The sequence below is a fragment of the Dipodomys ordii genome, unplaced genomic scaffold (genome assembly GCF_000151885.1).
Source record: "Dipodomys ordii isolate 6190 unplaced genomic scaffold, Dord_2.0 Scaffold64, whole genome shotgun sequence".
In the NCBI taxonomy this organism is placed as follows: domain Eukaryota; kingdom Metazoa; phylum Chordata; class Mammalia; order Rodentia; family Heteromyidae; genus Dipodomys; species Dipodomys ordii.
This window is the reverse complement of record NW_012267280.1, coordinates 2,020,400-2,032,388: the sequence shown is the minus strand read 5'-3', so window position 1 is coordinate 2,032,388 and position 11,989 is coordinate 2,020,400. Positions and strand designations below refer to the sequence as shown.

Below are 11,989 nucleotides of genomic sequence, written 5' to 3'. Positions count from 1 at the left end.
AGCGTCGGAGGCGGAAGGAAGGTTCTGGAAGCAGCGGGTAGGGACAGCCATACAACAAAGTGAACTTAGGCGCTGCTGCCGGCCGCGCTCTCCCACGCCGTTCAGATGGTCCGTTCTGCAGGACGTCTGTTTGTGGAAAGAAGATGCCGGAGCTGGCCAAGCACTGGGGTGGCAGGTGTTCTGGGGGGGGGGGAGGAAGGCACACAGACATACAGCCCCCCCTCCAGGGTAGGCTGCAGGCAGGGTCAGAGGTCAGCCTCTCTGTGTGCCAAGCAGAGTGCAGAGTCTGGGGCTCCCGAGGGGCCGGGGAAGGAAGCCACGTAAGGAAAGCTCAGGACACGTGGATTCCGGCCGTACTGACTCACAAATCCCGGAAGCCGGGGGGTCACGGAGAGGAAAGCCAGGCGGGCCACACGGGGTCTTCCTGTTTTGGGTCCTGACCGTAGGAGATCGGCTCACCCTGGGGAGGGGGGGGCTCTGTTCCCCCACCCTGAAGCCACAAGGCCAGGCCAAGCCCTCCCTGCCGCTCAGATGGGGAAACTGAGGTCCCGGGTCTGCTGGAGACTTCCCAGAGCCAGGAGGCCGCTGTGATTCTGACACGGGTCCCCCCAGGCCCAGGACGGAACCCCCTCCTTTCTGATCGGGAGGGGGCCTGGCCAAGGCCCTCCAGGCTGGGAAGGCTGGGCGCCACAGGTCCAGCCACGCGATGGGAGAAGGAAGAAGCAGGCGCCCGCAGAGGTAGTGGGGCGCCCGTCTCAGAGGTACCCAAGCTGGGGACCCAGGGGGGCTGGGAGCAGGACCTGAGAAGACAGTGAGATTGTCCCTACCGTTTCCGTTAACTCCCATGTGGTGGTCTACAAAATTCCCAGGAGCCGTTTTCCATTGTTATTATTTGTTGTTGTTAGCTGCCAGAGCCCAGGCTTGAACTCAGGACCTCTAGCTGGCTTGACTTTCCTGTTCAAGGCTGGTGCTGTGCCCCTGGAGCCAGGCCTGCCTCTGGCCTGGCTGTCATTTTAGTTTCCAGTATTGGGGGCCAGGGGTGGGGTGGGGGTTGAACCTAGGTCCTCAGCACACACGGGCCAGGGCCAGCGGGCACCCTCAAGCCGGTCAGGTGCGTCCTGACGCCGCGTGGAGGCCGAGGGGCGGCGGGCTGCGCGTGGGGTCTGCTCCGTCCCTGCCCTTTCTGTCTGTCTGTCATCACCTCCTGCTCTCCTGGCCCTCCCGCGCCTCGTCCTGAAGCTGTGCGGTGCATTGCATCGTTTGGTGGCGGTGGGGTCGGGTTTTAGTGATTAATTAGCTAATTTTTGCCACCAGTTTGGTTGTTTTTTCCAATTCCTACCTGCGTGGGAAATGCTGGCCAGGCCGTGGCGCTCCCCCTGCGGGCCGCGCGCGGGGCTGCAGGCGCGGGCTCACGGTCCCTCCCCTCCCTTCCCTCCCTCCCCTCTCCTCCCTCTCTTCCCCTCCCCTTCCCTCCCTCCCCTCTCCTTCCCCTTCCCCCCAGGTGTCACGCCAGCCCCCCTGGCCCTCGCCATGCGGACCCCGCGAGCGCCCCCTCCCCACCTGGCCCTGCTGCTGCTGCTGCTCCTGGGGGTGGCCCACGGCCTCTTCCCGGAGGAACCTCCGCCCCTCAGCGTGGCCCCCCGGGATTGTGAGTTGTGGCTGTTGAAGGGGGGGGTTGAGGGTGAGGAGGGGGAAATCTTGCTTCAGCCATGCTGGCCTCACACCTCCCCTAGAAATGGCCCGACCTCAGCTCCCCTCCCCCATCTCGCCTCTCCTTCACCCCCTCCCTCCTCCCCTCCCTCCCAGATCTGAGCCACTACCCCGTGTTCGTGGGCAGCGGGCCAGGGCGCCTGACCCCCACCGAGGGCGCCGACGACCTCAACATCCAGCGGGTGCTGCGTGTGAACAGGACGCTGTTTATTGGGGACAGGTATGGGGGGCTGGGGGTGCCCATGAGCACGGAGCTCGGATCCGGGGTGCTGCATGCATGCCGTGTGGTGGGACCATGGGGGGCGCTGGGTGCTACTGAGCGCCACGGAGGGGTGTCCTTGGGGGAGGGGGCCACTCGGCCATGGAATCACTGGGGAACTCTCAAAGGCAATCGGAGGGCTTCTCTGAGGAGGTGACACTGGCTTGAGACCTAAATAATCTTGTTTCAGTGTGGGAAATGTTCTAAGTGCTCTAGGCAGAGGGCACCGCTGGGGCAAAGGCCCTGGGGCAGGAGGGAGCCTGGCCTATGGGAGGAAGGGAGGAGGAGCAGGGCCCTGGGGGCCGTGGGGAGGATCTGGCTTTGACCCTGAGTGGGGTGGGAGCCGTGGAGGGCAGTGGGCAGAGGAGGGAGGGACCGGACGCGGTGCCCATGGGTGGCCTCTGGCGTCTGCTGCAGTGAGAAGCTGGAAGGTTCTGGGTGCTTTTGAGGGGCAGCATCTGCAGCACTGGCCCGTGGGTTGTACTGAGGAGGAGAAAGAAAAGTGGGGGGTTGGGGTTCCTCCCGGGTTGTGGGATCTGAGCCTCGGCATGAACAGAGACATGCCCTCAGCAGGGGAGGTGCAGGTCTGGGGGGACATGCGGCAGCCAGCTGGACCGAGTCTGTGGGCTAGAGATAGGTTTGGAGGTGTAGCAGGGTTGTAGATTGGGCTTTGGAGGCGTGGGGGGGTAGGGAGAGCCCCAGCTCTGCACCCTGACCGAAGGGGGTGGCCCCACGGGCGGCAGCACGTGCGGGGTGTGGAGGAGAGGGGGTGACCAGCTGGGGTGACCAGGGGGTGGGTGGGGAGGGTGGAGAAGGCACCGCCTGCAGGGGTGAAGCGGGGAGGGGAGGAGCGGGTGCCAGCCCCCTTGGGGCACACCCCCAGGAGGGGGCCGTGGGTGTGACAGGCCTGGGCCACTTGGGGACCGGGCCCTGAGGGGGGGGCTTTGTTGGGGCTGCTCCTGGCAGAGTCTTAGATTCCCCGGGTGGATGGGGTGCGGGTGTGGGGAGCCCCACCCCGCTCACGACGCCCCTCCCACAGAGACAACCTGTACCGGGTGGAGCTCGAGCCCCCCACTTCCACGGAGCTGCGGTACCAGCGGGTGAGGACGGGACGCGGGGCCTGGAGCTCCAGAGGAGGAAGTGGGGGGGCGCCCTGTGGACCCAGCCGTGCCCACCAGGCACTGGCCCCCCACCCGGCTCAGGAGCTCTCTTTGCCTACAGAAGCTGACCTGGCGTTCCAACCCTAACGACATTGACGTGTGCAGAATGAAGGGCAAGCAGGAGGTGAGTGGGCCCTGCCTCAGCCACACCCACCCCGCCGCGGCCCCGCCCCCGCCGCGGCCGCCACGCCCATGCCCAGCGTGCACAGGCCCCGCCCCGCCCACGCCCCGCCCACCGTGCACAGGCCCCGCCCCCAAGCGCACCCACCGCGGCCTGCCGCCCAGCATGCACAGGCCACGCCCCCAGCCACATCCAGGGGCACGCCCCAGCTAATCCCAGCCTGCCCTGACCACGCCCCCAATTGCATCCAGCATTGCGCCACCATGCCCCCAACCTGGTCACACTCCTTCGGCGCTGGCCCAAGCTACGCCCAGCCTCCCCATTCCCCCCCCCACCCCAGTGCAGACGTGGTCCACATCCCCCACCCCTACCCCTGCTTCGTTCCCTTCTCCGGAAGCCCTAAGTCCATCCGGGCTCCTCCCTCTGCCACAGCCACGCCCACTTCCATAGAACCACGCCCACACCGGCTTCCCTCTGTCTCCTCCCCACCCCAGGGCGAGTGCAGGAACTTTGTGAAGGTGCTGCTGCTCCGGGATGAGTCCACGCTATTCGTGTGCGGCTCCAACGCCTTCAATCCCGTGTGTGCCAATTACAGTGTGAGTCTGCCCGAGCGTGCCCATAGCCACCTCCTCCAGGAAGCCTTCCTGGATCTACCCCTGCCCCAGGCTCCACAGGAGCCAGTGCTGTCCAAAGGAGGCCCTATAGGGCTCAAGGGACCCCTGAGCGGCTAGTCATAGGACTGACCAGGCTTGACTACAGACCAGAGAGGTCAAGGGACTGGACAAGGTCACACAGTAATCTGGGCTGAAGCTGGACAACTCGTGGAGTGGGAAGCTGGGAGGTTCCAGACATGGCCAGGGGAGTGGTCACTCAGGCCTGGCCCTCCTGCAGATGGACACACTGCAGCCTCTGGGGGACAACATCAGCGGTATGGCCCGGTGCCCATATGACCCCAAGCACGCCAATGTTGCCCTCTTCTCGGGTGAGTGAACCCTGGACCCCCACACCACAGGGCCAGCCAGGCCCAGGCAGGCCTAGCACAGACAGCTGGGTGACCAGTCCACTGGCTGTGGGCCGGCCCAGGCCAGGAATACAACCAGATGTCAAGGTGTGGATAAGAGGTGGGGTGTGGGTGGGGTGCCTAGACAAAGTCTGGGGTCAGTAATTCAACCTGAGATCCAGGCTCAGCTGGGTTTGTACTAGAGCCTGTTTTGGGACCTCATCAGAGATCTAGGCTCAGCATATCAAGGCAGAGTTGGGTTTGATACTCATCTTGAAGCAGGAATCGGTCTAGATTGGTGTTCGGATGGTGCCTGGCTCAGCCTGGAGACAGACGCACCCCTGGGTAGGGGTTGGGTCACAGCAGGCTCTCTTTTTTTTTTTTGGTCGGTCATGGGCCTTGAACTCTGGGCTTGGGAGCTGTCCCTGTACTCTTCAGCTCAAAGCCAGCACTCTACTGCTTGAGTCACAGTGCCACTTCTGGTTTTCTAGTGGTTTTTGTTAGAGATAAGAACCTCACAGACTTTCCTGCCCGGGCTGGCTTTGAACCCCGATCCTCAGGTCTCAGCCTCCTGAATAGTTAGGATGACAGGCGAGGGCCACGGGCGCCTGGCTACGGCAGGCTCTTTTTTTACCCACACTGACTGCTCTGGGCCTCTCCACTGCCTCCTCTCCCCCTCCCCCTCGCTGGGATCCAGATGGAATGCTTTTCTCAGCCACGGTGACCGACTTCCTAGCCATCGATGCTGTCATCTACCGCAGCCTTGGGGACCGGCCCACCCTGCGCACTGTAAAACACGACTCCAAGTGGTTCAAAGGTGAGGCCTGGAAAGGCTACGAGCCTATACCTAGAACCTAGACATCCATCCAATCCCCCCACCAGAGTAAGAGCCCCAGAGGTACCACAGAGAGGACTCTTACCTCATCTTTGCAATGACTGGCCTTTTTAAAATTTACTGTTATTGTTATTATAAGATGATATACAGAGGGGTTACAGTTATATGTCAGGTAAAGAGTATGTTTCTTTTTGGACAGTGTCCCCTGTTCCCTTTCTCCCTCCCAATTTTTCCTCCCATCTCCAATCACAAGTTGTATAGTTCATTTTCAACATAGCATCCAGTGAGTACCACTATTGCATTAGTTTACCCTTTGTCCCTTCATTTCCGTATCCCATTCTTGTGTTCCCAAAGACAGATAAATGAACAAACAAGACAAAAAGGAATTTGGGTGCCTGTGGCTCATGCCTATAATCCTACCTACTCAAGAAGGCTAAGATCTGAGGATCTCAGTTCAAATCCAGCCTGGGCAGGAAAATCTGAGATTCTCTTTTTTTTTTGGAGGGGGGGTCCAGTCGTGGGGCCTGAACTCTGGGCCTGGGCGCTGTCCCTTAGCTCTTCAGCTCAAAGCTAGCGCTCTACCACTGAGCTACCTTCCCAGCCCCTGAGATTCTTTTTTTTTTTTGCTTATGTGGTGCTCAGGAATCGAACCCAGGGCCTCATGCATTGCAAGGCAAGCGCTCTACCACTGAGCCACCTTCCCAGCCCCGACCCTGAGATTCTTATCTCCAGTGAACCAACAGAAAACCAGAAGTGGTGCTGTAGCTCAAAGTGGTAGAGTGCTAGCCTTGAGCAAAAGAGCTCAGAGAAAGTACCTAAGCCCTGAGATCAAGCCCCATGAACAAAACAAAACAAAAAAAGACAAAAAGAAAACAAAACAAAAACAGCAACAAATGCTGGGCACTGGATGGCTCACACCTATAATCCTAGCTACTCTGGAGGCTGAGATCTGAGGATCGTGGTTCAAAGCCAGCCCGGCAAGAAAGTCCACGAGACTCTTATCTCCAATTAACCACCAGAAAATGGGAAGTGGTGCTGTGGCTCAAGTGGTAGAGTGCTAGCCTTGAGCTGAAGAGCTGAGGGACAGTGCCCAGGCCCAGAGTTCAAGGGGGGTGGGGAGGGGAGAAAGAAAGAAAGAAAGAAAGGAAGGAAGGAAGGAAGGAAGAAAGGAAGGAAGAAAGAAAGAAAGCAGTTTTATTTATTTATTGCCAGTCCTGAAGCTTAAACTCAGGTCCAAATGCTGTCTCTGAGCCTCTGTGCTCAAGGCTAGCACTCGCTCTGCTACTTGAGCCACAGCACCACTTCTGGCTTTTCCTGAGTAGTTAATTGGAGATAAGAGTCTCATAGACCTTCCTACCTGGGCTGGCTTCCAACTGCGATCCTCAGAGCTCAGCCTCCTGAGTAGCTAAGATGACAGGCGTGAGCCACTGGTACCGGCAAATTAGCAAACTTGTTCATATTGCAGAGAAGCCAGCCTAGATCCCCCTTTGACCATAAAACCGACCCAGCCCCCTGGTGATGCCGGGGCCGGCTCTGACCTCCTCTCCCACAGAGCCCTACTTTGTCCATGCGGTGGAGTGGGGCAGCCACGTCTACTTCTTCTTCCGGGAAATCGCCATGGAGTTTAACTACCTGGAGAAGGTGAGGCTCTGCTCCCCGGCAGACCAGAGGGTGCCTAGCCCCAGTGCCCTACAGCCAGACCCTGGCCACCCCCTCGCTCTTCCTCATCCACAGTCTGACCATCTTCCCAGAACGCCCTCACCCTCTTCCGTTCTGACACCTGCAGCTCCACCCACCCACCCGTCACACCCATCCACCATCCATCCAGCAACCTAAAACCCACCAGCATGCTAACCAGTCCACTCATACCCCATCTACCCATCCATCCATATGTCCAGCCATCCATCAGCCATCCCTTCATCCATCTATCTGTCCATCTGGTCATCTGTCTACCCATCTGTCCACCCATCTGTCTATCCAGCCATCCACCCTACAACCATCCATCCATCTTGTCTGTCCATCCATCTATCACCCATTTATCCAGCCAGCCATCTTCCACCCACCCATCCATCCACCCATCTACCCATCCATCCAGTCATATACCCACCTAAAGCCTTCAATCCATCCATCTACCCATCCATCCATCAATCTGTCCACCCAGCCATCCAACTCTCTACCCATCCATCTTTCCATCCATCATCCAATCATCTACCCACCTAAAACCTTCAATCCATCCATCCATCAAGCTGTCCACCCAGCCATTCAACCCTCTACCCATCCATCCATCCATCCATCCATCCACCTCTCTCCTTGTTTCCTTGTCATCCTCCCTCCTCAGGTCCTCCCTCCCTGCACCCCGCATGCTGTCTCCCCATCACCCCCACCCTACCTGTCCCTCAGCCCCTCAGCCATGAATGCAGACTTGTGCACTTACCACTCCTGGAACCTTGCCCTGCTCATCTCCCTTCATGGTTTTTCCCATATGTGCAATGAGGATACGGCTGTCCTTTGTGGGGCTTTGGGAAGGTCAGCCCAGCCTAGATGGTGGGCAGTGTGGTCTGTGACACTCACTCACGTTGCCCTCTGACCCCTATCTTGGCCAGGTGGTGGTGTCCCGCGTGGCCCGAGTGTGCAAGAACGATGTGGGGGGCTCCCCGCGTGTGCTAGAGAAGCAGTGGACGTCATTCCTGAAGGCGCGGCTCAACTGCTCTGTGCCAGGGGACTCCCACTTCTACTTCAACGTGCTGCAGGCTGTGACGGGGGTGGTCAGCCTGGGGGGCCGGCCTGTCATCCTGGCTGTCTTCTCTACTCCCAGCAACAGGTCAGCCAGTGGCCACAGGAGCCACAAGGGGGCAGAAACTCTCTGACTTCCTTTGGTCAGAAGTAGACAGGCAGGTGGGACTTCATCCTCAGGAAAAGGGACCTTCCAGAAGTGTGTGTGGCGGGGGATGCAGAGGGGAGAGGAGAGACATGGGACCAGACTGTGATGTGAGATGGAAGAAGACAGAAGATCATTCCAAGTTGGGAGGATAGGTAGCCTGTGCAAAGGCCCTGAGGCTGAGTTGGGTGTTTTAAGTCTGTGTGAGGTAGCTGGTCTGGCAGGAGTGGGGGAATGTGGTGGCAGTGGGTGGAGGAGCAGCTGGGGAGCAAGGGGCGGGAGAGGGACAAAGTCAGGTTTGTGTTTTCATAACATCCCCTGATAAGTGGGTTTGTGAGACAAGTAGCCATGGGAGGCTGGACATTCAAATATGGGTGCCTGGACATGAGGTGGTTCGGGAGGAAGCTGACAGGGCCCTGGGCAGGTGAGAGGAGGAACAAGGGGCTATCTTTGGTGCAGGGAAGGGAACACCTGGCAGGCAGCCCTGAGGTCAGGGACCATGGTGCTGCCCCCCCCACAAGCTCACCTCCGACCCCCCGCAGCATCCCGGGCTCTGCGGTCTGTGCCTTCGACATGACCCAGGTGGCCGCGGTGTTTGAAGGCCGCTTCCGCGAGCAGAAGTCCCCAGAGTCCATCTGGACGCCGGTGCCAGAAGAGCAGGTGCCCAGGCCGAGGTGAGGGCCCGGCGCGGGCCGGGGGGCGGCTAGCCACTGCCCAGAGCAGCCGAGCCTGTCACAAACGGGGGGGGACAGAGGTGTCACCCCCCCGACCTGGGGCCAGCGGAGGGTCCCCGGGGGCCAGGGCTCATTTGTGGGTCCCTGGCCTCATGCCCCCCCAGGCCCGGCTGCTGCGCGGCGCCCGGCTCGCAGTACAACGCGTCCAGCGCGCTGCCCGACGACATCCTCAACTTCGTCAAGACGCACCCGCTGATGGACGAGGCGGTGCCTTCGCTGGGCCACGCCCCCTGGATCGTGCGCACTCTGATGCGGTCAGCGCTGGTGGGCGGGGCCTCGCTGGGGGCGGGGCCGGGCTAACGGGTGGGCCTTGTGAGGGACAGGCCGGGGGCCTAACGGGAGGGAGCTATGTGAAGTGTGGGCAGACCTATCCTGCGCGGTGGGCGTGGCTTTGCTAAGCCACGCCCCGGATTCCCGCAGTCTAGTGCCATCAGCGTGGGGGGCAGAGCCTGAGCCGGTCCAGGCTGGGGGCGGGGCCGGAGGTGGACAGTGGCTCTGAGCCCTGGCCAGGGGTTGTCTAAGTAGGGTGGGGCAGGGGCCGTGTACAGGGGGAAGATGCCAAGTGCCGGCGGCTCACGCCTGTAATCCTGGCTGCTCAGGAAACAGATCTGAGGATCGAAGTTCGAAGCCAGCCCGGGCAGAAAAATCCCCCTCTTATCTCCAATTAACCAGAAGTGGAGCTGTGGCTCCAGTGGTAGAGCATTCACCTTGAGCGCAAAGAGGCTCAGGTGCCGTGCCCAGGCCCTGAGTCCAAGACCCACAACTGACAAACTAGAGAAAGATGGGGAAAGGGGAGGAGCCTTGTCTAAGTGGGGGCTGGACCTTGTGGTGGGCGGGGACTTCTCAGGTCACACCCCCACGGGCCCTGAGGCCGGCAGTGCTGGTGGGTGGGGCTTCATTAGGGGCAGGGGCAGGTCTGAGGGGCAAGGGGCGGGGCATGGGCGGGCCTGGCTAGAATGTGGGTGGGGCCTGGGTGGGTGGACCAGGCTTGTGGGGCGTGGCCTCGTCAGAATGGGGCGTGGCCTGGCGGAACAGGAGCAGGTGCCCGCAGTGGGCCAAGTCCAGGCTAGGGGCCCGGCGCAGGCTGTGTGGTGGCGAGTGTGCACTTCCTACCGGGGGTCACATGTAGCTCAGCTCAGCTCACCTCTCTGGGGGCCCCGTTTGTCCAAGTGCACTCGCGTAACCACGCAGGGGGGGTGGACTCGGTGTCCAGGAGGCCTCAGAGAGTAGAGAGGCCGACCTGACACCCCCTCCCGCCCCTCTCTCCACTCGCAGGCATCCGCTAACCCGGGTGGCTGTGGACGTGGGCGCCGGGCCCTGGGGCAACCAGACGGTGGTCTTCCTGGGCTCTGAGGTAGGCACGGTCCTCAAGTTCCTGGTCCGGCCCAATGCCAGCCACTCGGGGACCGCGGGACCCAGTGTCTTGTTGGAGGAGTTTGAGACCTACCGGCCGGACAGGTGAGGCCAGGCATGGCTGGGGAGGGTGGGCCTGCAGGCGGAGAGCCCGGGGCTCACTCCTCCTTGTCTGGGGTGCCCAGGTGCGGACGACCCGGCAGCAGTGGAGAGACGGGGCAGCGCCTGCTGAGCCTGGAGCTGGACGCGGCCTCGGGCGGCCTGCTGGCGGCCTTCCCTCGCTGCGTGGTGCGCGTGCCTGTGGCCCGCTGTCAGCAGTACTCAGGGTGCATGAAGTGAGTGCTCTCACCCACCCTCCGCCAGCCCTGGGTGGGGAGGAAGGGAGGTGACAGAGAAGGGGAGGGAATAACCCGTGCAAAGGCCCTGGGCCAGCATGAGCAGCATGAAGGCCCATGTGGCTGAGCTAGGGGCAGAGAGGGAAAAGGGAGGAGGTATGGGTGGATGGCACAGGTAGTGCAGCACCCTGTGAGCTCCAGGATGGACTTTGACTTTGACTCTGAGGGAGGTGGAACTCTGGGCGTGAGAACGAGGTAGGGATGGGATGGAGGCTGTTTGTAGCTCTATCCGGGTGGTGGCTGTGGAGGGAGCACCACTGGGCTTGGTGTGAGCACCAAGCCTCCTCCCGCCAAAAAAATAAATCAGGACCCCACATTCTAGGCCAGCTTGCCTAGGCTCTGCAACTAGGTCTGCAGTTAACTTCCTGGGTGAGCTGAGGAAGGCCCAGAGCACAGTGGGACCCTTGAGGTGACTATGGATTGCTCCTTTAGGAACTGTATCGGCAGCCAGGACCCCTACTGTGGATGGGCCCCGGACGGCTCTTGCATTTTCCTCAGTCCAGGAACCAGGTACAGAAGAGGGGAGGCATCTGACCCCTGACCCCCAAGGGTCTCCACTCCACTGGGTGAGGGCCTCTGCTAACTGTCCCTCTGTCCCTCTTAGAGCCACCTTTGAGCAGGACGTGTCCGGGGCCAGCACATCAGGTTTAGGGGATTGCACAGGTGAGTAGTGTGTGTGGGGGTAATGCTAGACTGGGACCCCCATCCCCGCCGTGCTGCAGGTTAAGCTTCCATGGGTCCCACTTGCACAGGAAGGAAGAGGCAGATTCCAAAATGCAGGGGCACTGAGCAGACTCCCAAAGGGACAAGAGGCGCTGTTAAGCAGACAGATGGACTGCGTTTAAATAGACAGTCACGTTAGGAGTGGGCTCAAATGGTAGGGCTCTTGCTTCAGATGTGCGAGGCCCTGGAGTTCCACTCTCAGCACAGAATTCAAAAGAGTTAGGGCCAGGCATGGTGGCTTACCTCTGTAATCCAGTATTTAGGAGGTGGAGGTTGGGGAGATCTTGGGTCAGAGCCAGCCCGAGGCCAGCCTTTCTGGAGACCCACAACACAACTAATAAGCCAGGTGCAGGCATTCCAACCTGCCAATCCCAGGAGGTAGCAGGAGGAGATACGGATTTTAATCCGTGCCAGTACCCTATCTAAGAAGTGATGAGAGTCCCAAGAAGCCTGGGTTTAGATCCAGCGGTAGGGGGCGTGGCTCAGATGATAGAGGGGCGTGGCTCGAGCGTAGGGGGCGTGGCTCCACTGAGTAGGCCACATTCAAGTGATAGGGTTGAGACTCCAACGACAGGGGGAGTGACTGGAGTCGTGTGGGTGGGACTCAGGCGATAGGGGCGGGGCTTGCGCGGGGCGGGGCTCAACAGGTCACATTCAAGGATGGGGGTGTGACTCCAGCGGCAGGGGGCGTGACAGGAGCCGTGTGGGCGGGGCTCAGGCTGCCGGGGTGTGGCTAGCGCGTGGAGGCATGACTGAGGGGAGCCACGCACTAGTAGTGGGGGCGTGGTTTACGCCGTAGGGGGCGTGGCTCGTTCCCGGGG

The 11,989-nt window shown here is 60.8% G+C and overlaps 1 protein-coding gene across 1 annotated transcript; it reads left to right on the top strand.

The window, feature by feature from the left end:
- Positions 1–454: 454 nt before the first annotated feature.
- On the top strand, positions 455–11,172 carry Sema6b (sema domain, transmembrane domain (TM), and cytoplasmic domain, (semaphorin) 6B). The gene is made up of 17 exons (XM_013022651.1): positions 455–761; positions 1,502–1,648; positions 1,807–1,930; positions 3,009–3,069; positions 3,191–3,253; positions 3,745–3,846; positions 4,142–4,232; positions 4,948–5,067; positions 6,638–6,726; positions 7,689–7,906; positions 8,506–8,637; positions 8,802–8,951; positions 9,973–10,155; positions 10,236–10,385; positions 10,878–10,955; positions 11,050–11,108; positions 11,168–11,172. The coding sequence occupies exons 2-17, from the start codon at positions 1,531–1,533 to the stop codon at positions 11,170–11,172; spliced, it is 1,743 nt and encodes a 580-aa protein (XP_012878105.1). The 5' UTR covers positions 455–761; positions 1,502–1,530.
- Positions 11,173–11,989: the final 817 nt, after the last annotated feature.